The sequence below is a fragment of the Carcharodon carcharias genome, chromosome 10 (assembly GCF_017639515.1).
Source record: "Carcharodon carcharias isolate sCarCar2 chromosome 10, sCarCar2.pri, whole genome shotgun sequence".
NCBI lineage: Eukaryota > Metazoa > Chordata > Chondrichthyes > Lamniformes > Lamnidae > Carcharodon > Carcharodon carcharias.
The window spans coordinates 157,506,187-157,523,552 of record NC_054476.1 but is presented as its reverse complement, the minus strand read 5'-3'; the positions used below and the strand labels follow the sequence as shown (position 1 = coordinate 157,523,552).

The 17,366-nt window shown below is 43.9% G+C and overlaps 1 protein-coding gene across 3 annotated transcripts in view; it reads right to left on the bottom strand.

The window, feature by feature from the left end:
• heatr6 (HEAT repeat containing 6) overlaps positions 1–17,366 on the bottom strand; it is a 58,566-nt gene that overhangs the window by 14,022 nt on the left and 27,178 nt on the right. For all 3 annotated transcript variants that reach the window (XM_041198300.1, XM_041198301.1, XM_041198302.1), the window contains exons 12-18: positions 16,312–16,673; positions 14,631–14,753; positions 12,571–12,657; positions 11,305–11,439; positions 7,966–8,088; positions 1,457–1,581; positions 571–667 (exon numbers count right to left, since the gene is read on the bottom strand). In XM_041198300.1, coding sequence (XP_041054234.1) covers positions 571–667; positions 1,457–1,581; positions 7,966–8,088; positions 11,305–11,439; positions 12,571–12,657; positions 14,631–14,753; positions 16,312–16,673 — 1,052 coding nt within the window. The remainder of the gene's footprint in view (positions 1–570; positions 668–1,456; positions 1,582–7,965; positions 8,089–11,304; positions 11,440–12,570; positions 12,658–14,630; positions 14,754–16,311; positions 16,674–17,366) is intronic.

Genomic DNA, 17,366 nt, shown 5'->3' with positions numbered 1-17,366 from the left:
AGAATAAATAAAATCAGGCAATTAGATTTAATTAGACAATTAAAATTAATTAGACAACTCCAAAACAGACTTGTCATAGTAAATCTTGCTGGTAAGAGGCAGCAAAGTCTAATGCTTGGGTAAATAGAGCCTCAGCTCATTCTGAGTTTAGCTGTTGTTTGATCAGAAACTTTGCTAATGTGTAACGCTCTTGTTAGTTACAGGTAGCCGCTGAGAATCACACAGCATTTTAAGATTACTTTGCATCTATAACAAGGTACTGTATGGCATCTGCAGTATAACCTCTGAGCACCCTGGCAAATCAATTTTAATGCATTGCTGGCAGATTTTCCATGGCATAGATCACGGTGAGCTGGATGAAGGGTTGTTTTATAACAATCAGGATGATATCAAGAGCACAATGCTGAAAGTAAGTGAGAGACTTGCAGGAAGTGCACACTATACATTAGATTTTCTTACAAGAGATAGCTGGAGAAACAGAGAGAGGAAGAAGCAGAGGGAAAGATAGATAGATAGAGAGGAGAGAGAGAAAAATGCAAAAAGAATGGAATACTATCGTGGATCAATCACCTTGTCTTTATCATTGGACGCATGTGTGGCTGATTTCAACATCTTGAGTAGCAAAACATCTGAGAACTCCTCCTGGAAGCCTAGGCCCATGGACTCCCTGAGAGGACAAAAGGTAACACGTGAATCATTGACCAATAGATCAGAACCTTAAATATCCATCTACTTGCTATCTGCCAAATATTTTACAATTCAAAGCCTTGTGGAAGTTGTAGCCTCACTTCACTGTTTGTTTTGCTATTTGTATTTCAATCTCCTTTCTTCAACAAATAAAACAACATTTTTTGTTACTTGTATTATATATTTGTCTTAATTTCCATATCTAGGGTCTTACTAGATCCTACACGCATCACCTAATACTGGCAACTGCTGATTATCCACAAATATCCATTATCTACCAGGTAGGTAATGAAGGTTCCACTCTACATCCCAGAGTCTCAGGTTTTTCTAAACTTCACATGACATCATTGCTTAATTCAGTACTCACTGATAGGGCATCGCTGGAGTGAATCCACATCCATAGCATAGCATCTTTTAATTGTTCCAACATTGGTGGCTGCGGCTTCAGTTGCCTAGGCCCTAATCTCTGGAATACTCTCCCAACACCTCTCCATCTCTCTACCTCATTTCCCTCCTGTAAAACCTATCGCTTTGAACAAAATGGCAGTTATCCGACCTAATATCTCCTCATGTGGCTCGGTGTCATATTTTGTTTTATAATGACCCGGTGAAGCACTTTGGGAAGTTTTATTATGTTAAAGGCGCTATACAAGTGTTGTCGTTATCTATTGGCAGCTCCAACGCACTGGATCAATTTTGATTCATCAACAAATCTCAGCAACTCATGCCAGTTTGGGACAGTTACCAAATGCAAGCAACAGATACATACATGTTAGCAATCAAGGTGTCTGTGAGATTGCCCAGGGACCAGGCTGCCTTGGTACGGACGTTTAGAGACTTGTCATCCAAGGAAGTCAGGATGGCATTCGCAGTGTCAGCCACAAACATCACATCCTGTTACGTGAAGAAAGAAAGTAAAAGATCAGTGCTCCTTAAAGTAAATCTGGAGCAAATTCCAGCTATTGAGCCCGTATAATTAAAAACACAACCGTTTCATTTTAAGGAGGAATCCACTGCTTTATTGAATTTGCAGAGTGAAGCTCCTCCTGCGCTGCTGTATTTCCTAACTCAGAAAGCATGCCTGTACAAATTTTACTAGCTAGAATCTCAGAATCTTTACAGTGCAGAAGGAGGCCATTCAGCCCATTGAGTCTGCACTGGCTCTCTGAAAGAGCATTCTACCTCGTCCCACGCCCCTGCCTTATCCCCATAAGCTCACACCTTCTTTCTTTTCAGGTAGCAATCCAATTCCTTTTTGAATGCCTCAATCAAACCTGCCTCCACCGCCCGGTGAAAATTTTTTTCCTCACATCACTTCTACTCCTTTGCTAATTATTATGAATCTGTGCCTTTTAGTTCTTGATGTTCTCTTGAGTAGGAACAGTTTCTCATTACTTACCCTGTCCATACCTCTCAGGGTTTTGAATGCCTCTATCAAGTTTCCTCGCAGCCTTCTTTTCTCCTAGGAAATCAGTCCCAATCTCTCCAATCTATCCTCATAGCTAGAGTTCTTCATCCCTGAAATCATTCTTGGGAATCTCCTCTGTATTCTCTCCAATGACTTCACATCCTTCCTCAAGTATGGCGTCTAGAACTGGACACAGTACTCCAGACGAGGCCTAACTAGTGTCTTATACAAGTACAACATGACCTCCTTACTCTTGCACTCAATGCCCCTATTGATAAAGCCTAAGATACCATATACTTTATTAACTGCTCTCTCAACATGCCCTGCCATCTTCTATAACTTATGTACATATACACCGAGGTCCCTCTGTTCCTGCACCTCCTTTTAGAGTTTCTCCCTTTCTTTTATACTATCTCTGCATATTCTTCCTGCCAAAATGAATCACATCACGCTTCTCTGCATTGAACTTCATTTGCTATTTGTCTGCCCAATCCACCGACATGTTTACATCCTTTTGAAGTTCAAGACTATCCTCATCACAGTTGACAATGTTTCCAATATTTGTATCATCTGCAAGTTTTGAAATCATGCCCTGGACACCACTGTCTAGGTCATTAATATATATCAGGAAGAACAAGGATCCCAACATTGACCCCTGGGGAACACCACTATAAACCTTCCTCCAATGTGAAAAACATCCATTGACCATTACTCTTTGTTTCCTGTCACTCAGCTAATTTCTAATCCAAGTGCCTACTTTCCCTTTTATTCCATGAGCTAGAATTTTGCTGACAAGTCTATTGTGTGGCGCTGTATCAAATGCCTTCTGAAAATCCATATACACCACATCAACAGCACTGCCCTTATCAACCTTCTCTGTTGCCTCCTCAAAAAATGTGAGCAAGTTCATTAAACGTGATTTTCCCTTAATGAATCCATGCTGGCTTTCCTTAATTACCCTGCACTTGTCTAAGTGACAATTGATTTTGTCTCAAACTATAGTTTCCAGAAGTTTCCCAACCACTGAACTGACTGGTCTGTAGTTGCCAGCTTTATCCTTGCACCCCTTCTGGAACAAGGGTGTAACATTCACAAATCTCCAGTCCTCTGGCACCACTTGTGTCTAAGGAAGACTGGAAGATTATCATTAGTGCCTTTCAATTTCCACTCTCACTTCCCTCAGTACCCTCAGATGCATCTCATCTGGTCCTGGTACGTTATCAATTTTAAGTAAAGAGAGCCTTTCTGAAAGCTCCTCCTTCTCAATTGTAAATTATTTGAGCGTACCAGTTACCTTCCCTCTGATCTCAGCCTGGGTGACATCATCTTCCTTTGCAAAGACAGATGCAAAGCACTCATTTGATACCTCCGCTATTTCTCCTGTCTCCACCTGCAATCCCAAATCAGCCCTCCTACTCTTTCTTTTACAACCCTTTTACTATTTATGTGCTTATAGGAGACCTTGGGATTCCCTTTTATGTTCACCGCCAGCCCCTTTTCATGCTGTCTCTTTGCTTTTCTTTTTAGTTTTTTCACTTCCCTTCTAGTCCTTCTACACTCAGCCTGATTCTCCATGTATTTTCTGCCTGACATCCATCGTATGCACACTTCTTCCTTTTCATCTTTACCTCTATCTCTCTGGTCACCCAGGGCGCTCTGGGTTTATTTGTCCTGCCTTTCCCCTTCAAAGGAATATACCTTGACATTGCCTGCAACGCTTTTTCTTTGAAGGTAGCCAATTGTTCAGCCACTACTTCTTCTGCCAACATTTGACTCCAACTCACATGACTCGGATGCATTCTCATCCCATTGAAGTTGGCTTTCCCTCAATTAATTATCCCTGCTCTGGATTGTCCCTGTGATACTATGGTCACTGTCCCTCCTAAATGCTCTCCCACTGATATTTGATCCACTTGGCCCAACTCATTCCTCAGAACCAGGTCCAACAATGCCTTTCCTCTTGTTGGAGTGGAAACATACTGTTGCAGAAAATGATCTTGAACACATTTCAGGAGCTCTCTCCCCTCTTGTCTCTTTGCACTATATTTGGATAATTGAAGTCCCCCATTATAATGACTCTATAATTCTTGCACCTCTCTGTAATTTCTTTGCAGATTTGTTTCTCTACATCCCTTGCACTAATTGGTGGTCTACAAACTACACCGATCAATGTTATTGCCCCTTTTTCATTCCTTACCTCTAGCCAGGGAGATTCCATCCTTGACCCCTCTGGAACATCCTCTCTCTCCAGTACTGTAATGCCACCTTTAATCAATACTTATTCACTCCCCCACCCCCTTTTCTTCCTTTCCTGTCTCTCCTAAACATCTTCTAACCAGCAATATTTAATGCCCAGTCCTGCCCTTCTTTGATCCAGGTCTCTGTTATAGCAATAATATCATAATTCCATTTGTCAACCTGTGCCTGTAGTTCACCAATCTTATTAAACACACTCTGTGCATTCACATACTCGCATATTAGCCCTGATTTAGTCTTTTTTACTTTCCCCCTTATTCTGACCCCATCTAATGACTTACTATCACCTACTCTAATTCTATCAAAGTCCCAAGTATTCTATCTACCTTGATACTAGTCTCTGATATATCCTCCTAATCAGTTGATACTTCTCTACTGCCCGTTACCAGGTTTTCTCCTCTGCACTCTGAATTTCCCCTCAGGTTCCCATCGCCCTGCCAATTTAGTTTAAACCCTCCCCAACAGCATTAGCAAACCTCCCTGCAAGGACATTAGTCCCAGTCCTGTTAAGGTGTAATGCATCCTTCTTGTACAGGTCCCACCTGCCCCAGAACCGGTCCCAAGGCCTCAGAAATGTAAAGCCCTCCCTCCTCCTCCATTTCTCCAGCCACATGTTGAACTGCTCATTCTTTCTTTTCTTATGCTCACTAGCACGTGGCACTGGAAGTAATCCTGAGATTACTGTGCTTGAGGCCCTGTTTTTTAATTCCCTTCCTAATTCCCTAAAATCTGCTGTCAGGACCTCATCTCTTTTCCTACCTCTTTTGTCATTGGCACAATGTGGACCACAACCTCTGGCTGTTCACTCTAGCCCGAAAGAATGTCCTGCAGCCACTCTGTAACATCCTTGACCCTGGCACCAGGGAGGCAACAAACCATCTTAGTATCATGTCTATGGCCACAAAAACACCTCTCTGATCCCCAAACTATGGAATCCCCTACCACTATAGCACTTCCACAATTCCTCCTCCCTTCTTGTGCAGCTGAGCCACTTACAGTACCATGAACTTGGCTCTTGCTACAATCCTCTGATGAACCACCTCGCTCACCAGTGTACAAAATGGAAAAACAGTTAGAGAGCAAGGTAGCCTCAAGGGATTCCTGCACTACCTACCTGTTTCTCTTAGATACTCTGGCAGTCACCCATTCCCCCTCTGCCTGTGCACTTCTTAGCTGCGATGTGACCAACCCTCTAAACGTGCTATCCACGTAGTCCTCAGCCTCGTGGATGCACCACATTGACTCCAGCTGCAGCTCAAGTTCCGCAACCCAGAGCTCAAGTTTCTGCAGCAGGTGACACTTCCTGCAGGTATAGTCAATGAGGGCAATTTGTGTCTGCACAACTTCCCACACCCCGCAGGATGCACATTCCACATGGCCAAGTTGCCAGACATACCTTAAACTTTATATAAATTGTTCACTACAGTATGGTGTAATATAATAACTCACCTGTCACTCATCAATTGTCTCCTCTGTGTCGAGTCCAGAAAAGCCTATATTTATCAATCAATCAATTTACAGGAACTCCTGTGATGTCGCTTTTTGATTTTATCTGTAAACTCCCATCTCTCTCTCTCTCTTCCCGCTGCTTTATGGGTTCTCTCTCTCTCTCTCAACTCCTGCTACTTTCTGGGCTCTCTAATGTTATTTAGTTGGCTTAATTTAATTACTTCCTTAATTAACTTAGAATAATTCCTATATATACCACACCTCTTTCCCTCGTGCACCGAATTCCCATGTGAACCTAATTTGCTACTCACATGGTCTCTGTCTCACTTAAGCTATCTCCTTGCCTGTCTCCTTGCACGTCCCTTAATGATCCAACTAGTTTTGTTTCTTCTGTTAGTGAGGCTGCCATTGTATGTCAATTAGCGTCTATGGGTAGATTTATACAAGGTAATAGCCATGACTCAGTTTGTAGCACTCTCTCCTCTGAGTCAGAAGGTTGTGCATTTAAGTCACATGAGCACAAAATTTAGGCTGAACTAGGGCAGTACTGAGGGAGTGCTGCATTGTTGGAGAGCCCGTGTCTTGCATGAGATGTTAAACAGAGGCTCCAGCTTTTACACTCATTTGAAAGGGAAGACCTCACAGCATTATTCTGAAGAATAGCTGGCCAACATCCTGGCCAATATTTATCCCTCAACCAACAAGGCTAAAACAGGGGTTACCTGGTTATTATCACTGTGGGATCTTGCTGTGCACAAATAGGCTGCTGTGTTTCCTCCAACAGTCGCCACACTTCAAAAGTGCTTAGTTGGCTATAACTCACTTTGGAATGTTCTGAGATTGCGAATGGTGCTGCATAAATGCAAGTTCTTTCTTTATTTGCTATCGAGTCACATCTACTAGAAATTGGGGTTAGGATGCTCAAACTCACTTTCTGCAGAGAAGACAGACTTTTATCTCATCCAAACCGAGAAGACAGAGGTAAAAGGACAGTGTCTAACCTACTGTGCCATTTGTTCCCTTTAATCACTTCTGACAGCAGACTTTCAGCTCAAGTTATTCAAAATGTATTACTGCAATCTTGTGCAATACTGTACAGACCACCACCGCACCTACCAAGGGCAGTCATGTGGAAATAGCGCTTTGCCCACTGATCAGGGAGTTTCCACAGAAAAGATAAAAGCTGGACAGAAGGGTCCACAGGCAAGACTTCAACAAGAATAGGGGGGAGGATTTATGAGACAAAAGGCAGTGAGAATCTCATTTAAGCTTATATGGGTCAAAGATGAATTGACAGGCCAAGGACATTGCAGTCAAGTGTACAGATTATCGGTTTAATTTCAGCTTTGATGAATTACTGCACCCTGCAGAATCATAATAGAAACTGCATTATACAGGAGCAAGGAAGAGATCAAATGTAGAAAATTTACCAGGCCATAACTTAGTAATTAGATATATTATGAACAAGAAAGACAGTAAAACAGTATCCGTACTTCCAAAAAGCAAGTGTAGCTCTCATTAATTCCCATTACAATATCTGTACGTGTGTGTCAGAAACACTGGCAGATTCATACTGGACGTACAAAAACACATTTCAAAGTCTAGCAAATGTGTGCTGCAAGGGACGTGGAATGCATAACTTGCAGGGAATGCATAGCAGAAATCTATTATTAGTCCAGGGGGTTCGAAGTTGATCACAAAAGGCCATGCACCAGCAGGTATTTTATGTAGAATCCCTGTGATTTTCCTGGTCCATAACATTTCTGTTTATTTGTCAGGTACTGGAGCTTTTTTAAAAATCTTTCTGCCCCTAATTTTCCCCTTTTTTCCTGAAGTTTCATAAGCAGCAGTCTCCCCCGCAAGTCCTTCACCCGTGTAGTTATTACACATTAACATGAGCATCTCAATAGCTGTATGATCGGCATTTTCAGTTTTTCTTCTCAGGCTCTTGCCTGTGTACCAACACATGCCAGCACACCAGTTCACGCCTGTACACCAGTTCACACCAGCACACCAGTTCATTTGAAGCACCAAATATCAGCAGAGTTGATTTGACACCTTTTGGTGCCACATGGACACATAGCCTATCATCCTGTAAAGAAGAATTCTCAATGGCTAGATCAGCAGACTGTGCATCTAACTGAGCAACTGTAGGATGTACTGACCTGTCGGAGCGAGGGGAAGAGGATGTAAACGCCCAAAGCTCGTACGGCAGCCGCCTTGACCAGGGGATGCTCACTATGATTGAGTCCGAGCAGCATAGTTATGCACAGAATCTGCTTCTCATTCTAACAAAACAATTTCAATACATCAATGTTAAAATTCGCAGCTGAGCAGCTCACTCAGTTACAAATGCCTGCACTCGTCTATGAACCCTGCATTTCTTCACTAATTCTTTTCACTAGCAGAAGACTGCCTTTCTCCTCTTCTTTCAGTGTACGTTTGCCAATGTTCTCTTCCCTAAAGCTATTGGGTCATGCTGGGGTAAAGTTCCATAGAAACTGACAGCCCTCTAACACCTTGCCACGTCTAGACAGTCAGTTCCAAAAGGCTCTTCAACCAGAGGGGACTTCTCAAGTGAAGATAAACCTGGCTTCCCTCCTTACACTTTTAAGTACAGATCAATAGAGAGCGACCAGGAATGGGAGCTGTTAGCTTCCCTCTCTGGTGCATGGGCGCAATGGCCAATTGTGGTGTGCCCAATATAGTGCTGTCAGTTTGGATATTAAACAGTCCAAGTGTAAAACTGGTATATCTCTCAGGTGCATACTGTAATGGCAAACTGAACAGCACTCATTTATATTTCATTCTGTTGTCCAACTACGTAACCATGTTGGTCCTTTTGCAGGTGGATGTTGCTAGCATTGCGAGTACCCATAGCTATAGTCATAGTCCCTCCTCTTCTTTCAAGTTCCTCTGTGCTGCACACCAGGGCAGGTGAGTGAAATACTCTCAGATTGTTGCTATATCATTCTGGAAATAAAACACTAAAAAATGTGTGTGATTACTGGTAACCCAAATACAGAGCAGCAGTCCTGGGCAATTTGAGTGAGTTTTTCCAAAATGGTAAACATGAAATTTCGTAACTTTGCACTTGCGGCTTTTCACTCTTCTCCCATTTCGTTTGAAGTTTAGTTAAGTGGGTGAAGGTAAGGGGAAACAGCAATCATCTAAACCACCTACAGCTCACCCAGCCTTGTTTCTACTGAAGCTAAAAAAAAAAATGTTTGTTGCTCGTTTGTGGCCAGGTGGTTAATAGAGAGGTTGAGTGTCTTGGGCTACAGGAAGATATAGACAGGATGGTCAAATGGGCAGATAAGAGACGGATGGAATTGAACCCTGAAAAGTGTGAGGTGATACACTTTGGAAGGAGTAATTTGACAAGGAAGTATTCAATGAACGGCATGACACTAGGAAGTTCTGAGGAACAAAGGGACCTTGGCGTGTGTGTCCATAGATCTCTGAAGGCGGAGGGCATGATAGTGGGGTGGTGAAAAAGGCATATGAGACACTTGCCTTTATCAATCGAGGCATAGATTACAAAAGTAGGGAGGGGTCATGTTGGAGTTGTATAGAACCTTGGTGAGGCCACAGCTGGAATACTGTGTGCAGTTCTGGTCACCACATTATAGGAAGGATGTGATTGTACTGGAGGGGGTGCAGAGGAGATTCACCAGGATGTTGCCTGGGATGAAACATTTAAGTTATGAAGAGAGGTTGGATAGACTTGGGTTGTTTGCATTAGAGCAGAGATGACTGAGGGGCGACCTGATCAAGGTGTACAAGATTATGAGGAGCATGGACAGGGTGGATAGGGAGCAGCTGTTCCCCTTAGTTGAAGGGTCAGTCATAAGGGGGACATAAGTTCAAGGTGAGGGGCAGGAGGTTTAGGGGGGATGTGAAGAAAATCTTTTTTACCCAGAGGGTGGTGACGGTCTGGAATGCACTGCCTGGGAGGGTGGTGGAGGCGGGTTGCCTCACATCCTTTAAAAAGTACCTGGTTGAGCACTTGGCACATTCAAGGCTATGGGCCAAGTGCTGGTAAATGGGATTAGGTAGGTTGGTCAGGTGTTTCTCACGTGTCGGTGCAGACTCAATGGGCCGAAGGGCCTCTTCTGCACTCTGTGATTCTGTGATTTAGGAAGGCAGAAGGGCATTGATGGTAATAGTCTTGCTCTCGTAATCAAGGCTGTCAGTTTATGTCCCTTCCCAGGGCTTGAACTCGTAACCTGGACTGGTACTCCAGTGCAGGCCTGAGAGAGTGCTAAACAAAAACAGAATTACCTGGAAAAACTCAGCAGGTCTGGCAGCATCGGCGGAGAAGAAAAGAGTTGACGTTTCGAGTCCTCATGACCCTTCAACAGAACTAGGTGAATCCCAGGAAGGGGTGAAATATAAGCTGGTTTAAGGTGATGGGGGGGTGGGTTGGGTGGGGGGAGAGAAGTGGAGGGGGGTGGTGTGGTTGTAGGCAAAAGCAGTGATAGAAGCAGATCATCAAAAGATGTCACAGACGGCAGAACAAAAGAACACATAGGTGTCGAAGTTGGTGATATTATCTAAACGAATGTGCTAATTAAGAATGGATGGTAGGGCACTCAAGGTATAGCTCTAGTGGGGGTGGGGGGAGCATAAAAGATTTAAAAATATTTTAAAATAATGGAAATAGGTGGGAAAAAGAAAAATCTATATAATTTATTGGGAAAAAACAAAAGGGGGAAAGAAACAGAAAGGGGGTGGGGATGGAGGAGGGAGGTCAAGACCTAAGGTTGTTGAATTCAATATTCAGTCTGGAGAATCACCAACTTCGACACCTATGTGTTCTTTTGTTCTGCTGTCTGTGACATCTTTTGATGATCTGCTTCTATCACTGCTTTTGCCTAGAAGCACACCACCCCCCTCCACTTCTCTCCGCACCCCCCCACCCCACAAACACCACCTTAAACCAGCTTATATTTCACCCTTTCCTGGGATTCACCTAGTTCTGTCGAAGGGTCATGAGGACTCGAAATGTCAACTCTTTTCTTCTCCACCGATGCTGCCAGACCTGCTGAGTTTTTCCAGATAATTCTGTTTTTGTTTTGGATTTCAAGCATCCGCAGTTTTTTGTTTTTATCTCTGACAGAGTGCTACATGGTCATAGACAAATCCTTTAAATGTGACCTTAAACCAATGTTGGTGTTGCTGGTTCAGGTTTAAGATGAGCAGTCAGTTCTCCCAATTCTCCCTAGCCAACATTCTCCCTTCAACCAACACCACCAAGTACACATTAACACATCAATTCATCTCCTGCTCTGTGTAAAATAGCCACTATATTTACCTCTACAGCAGTAGTCTCTGTACTTCAGATCAATTTATATTTTGGAGAGATGTGTTGACAATATAAATTCCATGTGATTTTTATTTTTTTTTAATAGGGGACACAAAAGCCTTTACCCCAACATAACAAGGACTTAAACACATCAAGAAAGGAAATGTAGCTGTTTGTATTTCCCAGCCATTCTTACCGGAAGACTGTTAAAAGCCTCTGGTAAAATTGAGGAAACTGCATCACAGGTGCTGGTCTGGAGTGTAGGATGCTCATCATTCTGTAATGCCCCTGGCAAAGGACCATTCAACATCCTAGACCAAAAGGTCACGACCTGCATGGGGAGAAATTATCCCATCTCAGTATGACAAAATAGACTCTGGACAGCATAAGTTTACGCTGAACATTCTGATAAATATGGCGGAGTTGGAAAACCCACAATTAATGAGCACGTTTTACCTGAGGTAAAAACTCTGAATGAAGAGTTTTGATCCTCAGATATCTCTGATCATACATTGTGTGATGCAAATTTGGTTTAGGGCCCAATTATGTTGCCCTCTCTCTTGCTTTTTTTAAAAACAGGCCCTGCAATAATAATGTCCCTGTTTCGTTCTCAGTCACCCTGTGCCAGACAGTGATTTCAGCCATACCAGTTTAGAGCAGCAACTGGGCACTGCCCCACTCTAACAAAATGTGACAGCACCAGAGGCAGATTTACCCCAAGCTAATCTTGCACACTTCACAGGGGCTGTTCAAAGATGGTAAGGGATCAAAGGTTACGGGGAGAAGGTGGGAGAATGGGGTTGAGAAACCTATCAGCCTTAATTGAATGGCGGGGCAGACTCGATGGGCCGAATGGCCTAATTTCTGCTCCTTTGTCTTATGGTCTTATAAATACTATTTGGTTCAATCCATGTTCAATGCTGAGTTCGTTGATCCGAAATAGCTGTGGATGCTATAATTCGCAGGAGCAATTTAGAAAAAGGAAAATCAGCCAGAATCCCCAATCCTGATGAGTTTTGAATGGAGGTGACCATTTTTGCGGGTGTCAGGTGAAACAGCACCATGAACAGTCAAATAGTCCTGCAACGCTCAAGGCTTTCATAAGAATAATACTCAGCATATGCTAATCTGGAGGATTTGGATCCCATGGACCTTTCCCCCATGAAAGGAAGTCAGTACAATGAGGGGTGGTTGAGGAGACAATGAGTTCAGAAAACTCAGGGGCAGGTTAGCAATATTATAAAGAAAAAAAAAATGTTCAATGGGGAAAAAGACATTTTAACATTGGTTTCAATTTACCCTTTATAGAATTCTCTGTTAAGTTTTGTCACAGCAAATTATCAAGGCAAAATGTTGCCTCAAGCAACAGCTATTTAACAAGCAGTAAATTATATCAATTACGAAATGGACAGACTTATCCATGACAATAACAGCGGCAGCGGGAGAAAGAATAACAACCTACCTGGCTGACAGGTACTCTTTGACTGAGGGGTGTGGGCGAGTCCAGTTTATGTTGTTGGACAATCCCGGAACCTATCTCCTCCAGCAGCTGAAAACACACAACATATTTATCACAGAGTTACGTGTTCCCGTAAGGCAACCAATAGCAGGATTGGCTGTGGCTATCTCGGCAGTAGGAGGTGCATAGTCTGAGAGAGGCAGGGTCAGAGAGAAAAAGATGCGGACACACTTTGGGGAAAGGGTGCATTGTCTCTCTCCGGTGTGGTCTTTTTATTCTCTAACCTTCTTTCTGCAGTTTTGAAGATGTTGGTTCCCTCATTGAGGTACAGTTCAAGAGCAGTGGTCACTTTCCAGTGCTTCACCATGTTCACTGGCGATCCTCAGCAGTTAGTCTTGATGGAATATCTGGCTAAGGGGGATATCATTGCTAAGCCTGATCCTGCCCTTCCAGTAGAGGAGTCACTGCATAGCAACCAGAATTTTAGTCCATTTCCTCTTCCCTAATCCAGGGCACTGTGACCAATTTAAAAATCATTGGCCCAGCCAATGACCAGGTGACAGACCTGAGGCCTCCCTGTTGGTCCATTTTTAGTCCGGGCCCAACTTGCAGGCAAGTTTCAGGCTGATTCAATCTCACCTGCTAAAGATCAAATCAGGGCTGAACTCCTCCCTTTCTGCACCCCCTCACACCACTGCAATGCTCCATCTGCTTCAAGTTTTTCTTTTTAAATTCCAGCAACGCCTGGTGCACAAATATATGCATCGTGCTGACAGAAACTCTATAGAACACGGGCAGATCTGCTTTATTGCTCCTGGCAAGTAAAATGATGGACTGTTTCATAACAACATGAACATTTTAACTACATAACGCGCATTCTGCGCCAGGGGTAGAATTACATTAACTTTCCTAATAGCGGTAAATAGACACAATTCCAAATTGGTGTCAGTGAGAGAGAACTTTGTACATTGACAGCTGCTTTTAAATTCATACTCCAAGTCAAAAGAAAGGAGCTTGAAAAGACTGTTGTACTCTTTTTTTAAATACATTTGACACTTTGACATCTGAAGTATGAAGGACACGTGATAGGTGCAAGACTTCTGTATCCAAAGATTTAAAGAGAGAGGTACCGTCTTCAAAGCCAATGTTGTGGAAAATTGACTAACATAAGGGCAGGAAGGTACCAAGTTCCAATGTTAATCTGTGCTTAACTGATCTCACCCAAAACATCAAGGGGAGCATTACAACTGGCAGCAGAAACTCTGGTCTAGGAACAAAACAATAAAATAAATCAGGCAGTGGCCCGACTCCTCATTGACTTCAGCTAGAAAATACGATGGATGAAGACAAGATCGGATTTATCAGTGGCTTCCTCACAGTCCACCAGCTAGGATCACTCAGAAGCAGCGGCCACTGTGTGAGGTACTAACGTTAGAAAGTGGATTAGTGCCCTGCGGACAGGAAGGAAAGGAGGAAACGGAACAGGAGAAGTGTTCAAAATAGGATAGCTCCATTCAGGCTCCAATTACAAGTCTGGATGGAGTCTCAGTACAAATAAGGCGTGGAGTTGAACTGCAGTAAAAAAAACTACTGGGACGAAAGCCATTTGCTGTCCGTAAGGATCCGACGTGAAATGAGAATTTAACCATCTTTCGAGCAGTTTGTAGCAGGCAAGTGCTCAAAAGCACCACTAGATCTGGCGATCTTGTGCAAAGAGGCCACAGAGGTTCGGTGTTGGGAATACGAACCTGGAGTGAAGGCACATTGTTGGGACAAGTGACTCAGTAATACATAATACTAATGCCTGTTCCTGAAAAGAAAGCGACGCTGAATTTCCCTGGAGGTTTTCCTGATCGTCTGTGGCAGATCGGCAAAGCCAATGGAGAAAGAATGCAAACGGCCATTTATTTTTCAAGCTGTTCAGTGCTGAAGTTTTTACCAAAATTATGGAGGTAGGTTGGGAAAACTCCTACAGAAATTCCAGACAAGTGGTTCATTTCCTCGTTAAGGAGGAAATGCTCCAAAAAAAAAGTGGGCAAAACTAGCTTTAATGTTCTCCTTACCCTAGCTCCATGCAGTTGAATAGATGGGTCCGGTTCCTCCATACATCTACATGCTACTTCACCCAGCTCCAACAAGCTGATTTGCGCCATTGTGAAGTACCCTTTGACAAGCAGCGCCAATACCTACAGGACAAACAAGCGGAGAAAAAGCAGTCAAACCCCCATTCACGTTTCCAACTAATGGAGCCTCAGAGAGGACAGAATGCACTCAGTCACATTACAGAAACAACAAAAACAGCGTTACCTCTGTCGGAAAGCGTTTTAGGCTCTGCTGCCATTTCCGTTCCCAGAAAAGATTTCGGGTTGTTGCTAATCTTTTGCCAAAAGATGAATTAACTCATGTCAAAAAAATTTGTCCTCTTAAAATGTTCATGTGACTGAAATCACGGGGAGGACTTTCCCCTCATCGGGTGGGTGGGCCCGGCAAGACCAAGCGGGGGCTCCGACCACGATTTCACGCTGGCTGGACTATTAACGGCCCAGCCCGCAGGAAAGGTGCGCTAACAGCCTCAGCGCTGCCAGGGTAGGGGGTGGCAGGAGGAGTGCGAGCGCTGAATTGTGCGTATGCACCGGGGGAGCCCCTGGACAGTTGCCTGAAGGCACAGAGCTGCCTCAAGGAGCTGACAGATTTTAAGATGAAAAATAAAACTTTTTTTACATGTGATATAAACATATCCCCACATGTGACTCGGTCACATGATGAGGGACATGAGAAAAAAAAAGGATGTCTTAAAACATTTTTTTTATAGTTAAGCGTTAGAAACCTCACCCCGCCCGTGGATGAGGTTTCGTTAAAAATGCAAAGGCCGCCTTGGCCTATTAGCCCGCCCGCCCGCCAACCGAATGGTTGAGCAGGCAGTGAAAAACGCAACTCAATTAATCACTGAAGGGCCCTAATAGGCCCTTTAATTGTTGGTGGGCGCCCTGCCGTCCCTCGAACGGGCCCGCCAACCGGCAGATGGCGAGGGTGCGCAATGATGTCGGGGTGCTCAGCCAGTGTCTTCACGCACTATTTGACTCCCGCTCAGGTCAAGCGTGGCACAAAACATTCTGCCCCATATGTTTTCAGTCACAAAGTGGATTCATTGTGGAACAGATTAACAAAGCAACTGCATTCCATTCAATGAAGCATTCACTTATTTAAATTAAGGAATTAAATATGACACACACACACACACACACACACACACACACACACACACACACACACACACACACACACACACACACACACCCACCCCCCCCCCCCCCCCCCCACCCCCCCCCCCCCACTAGTGAATACTCTGCCATAGCTCTGGTATTTAATGGAGGCACTAAATACATTGATGAGCCAATTGCTGGCACTCCTAACCTTTAACAGCAACATAGTTAAAACAATGAAGTGCCCAGATCAGTAATCTTGAAAGAGGACTGGAGTGCAGCCTCCTCAAGACTCTAGCTTGAATGAGGCATCAACATATGCTCCGAGAACTCAAGTTTGGGACTTGCGGTTGGGAGATGCCAGTGATGGGCTTAGGAGCAGATCTTCAGTCTGCCCCTTCCTCAGAAAGTCAATGACCCAGAGATAATATAGCAAGGGACAATGGGAGAATGCCACCAAAGGCTAAATACATTATAAAGAGCTTAGAATAAAAAATAAAAGCCAGTTCTCTAAACAACAAACCGAGAGGTAAGGCCTCACCTGTAGTGCTTCTACTCGCACAGGAGAGGGCTCATACAAGCTATTTGCTGCCCCTGTGTTGGTGTCACTGTCTGAATACGGCTCCTGCTTTGGTAAGGTAACGATGGAAATACACAACTGAATCAGCCAGCCGAGCTCGAACTGTGGACTCTCCCAGTTCTCCTTTTCTCCATCCCGGTTTCCTGATGGTTGGGGCTTTCGCCAGGACTCTGAGTCACTGAGACGGTGTGGTGTCCCTGAGCCGCTGTTCGAGTGACCTGTGGAGCTGGGCTGCTGCAAGAGCAGCTGTACCTCAGGGAGAGGAGCCTGGACCGAAATGATGGCCCCAAGCAGAGTCAGGCTGCATACACGCACATTGACATCTGAAGTTTAAAAACAAAAGCACAATAGTTCTTGAAATTTAAAATACTCACCATCAATCAGCTTTTCTAAAGTTAGAGGCAGAATCAAGGTTTATGGCTGACTGTAAAACTAAATTTGCCTGGGATATGAATGGTACCTTGTGCAGTGCCAGTCCTATCATAGTTCAGCAAGTAAAAGAACACCCTTCCGCAGGTTTCAGATCAAATCTCTAATACCTCATATAAAAGGCCATTGACATTGTGAGAGCCTGGATATTTTGCCTTTTGACAAGGGATATTTCTCAGCCAAGCCTGACTGTGTCCCAGTAGGAGTCATTAGATAAGGGGGCACTGGCAGAAATCCTGGCTGGTTTATACTGGGTCCAGTTCATTTGCTGTTTGTACACCTCAATTAGGGAGGACCTAAGATGAAAACAAAAATCCGCCGGGGTTCACATTCTAATCACTATCCCGAGACTCGAGATGGAAAACGTTCAGGAAAGTGAGAAATGTATCTGCGAAGCTCCCCGCAATCAAATTAACTGCTCACCCTAAGTGCCTAGATTCACATGAAAAATGGTCAGATAGGTCACCTCGTGGCCACAGAATCATACCATGGCAAGAGTCAGGAGCCTAGAAATTCAAAGGCATAGGAACACAGGAGCAGGAGTAGGCCATTCGACCCGTCAAGCCTGCTCCGCCATTCAAACAGAT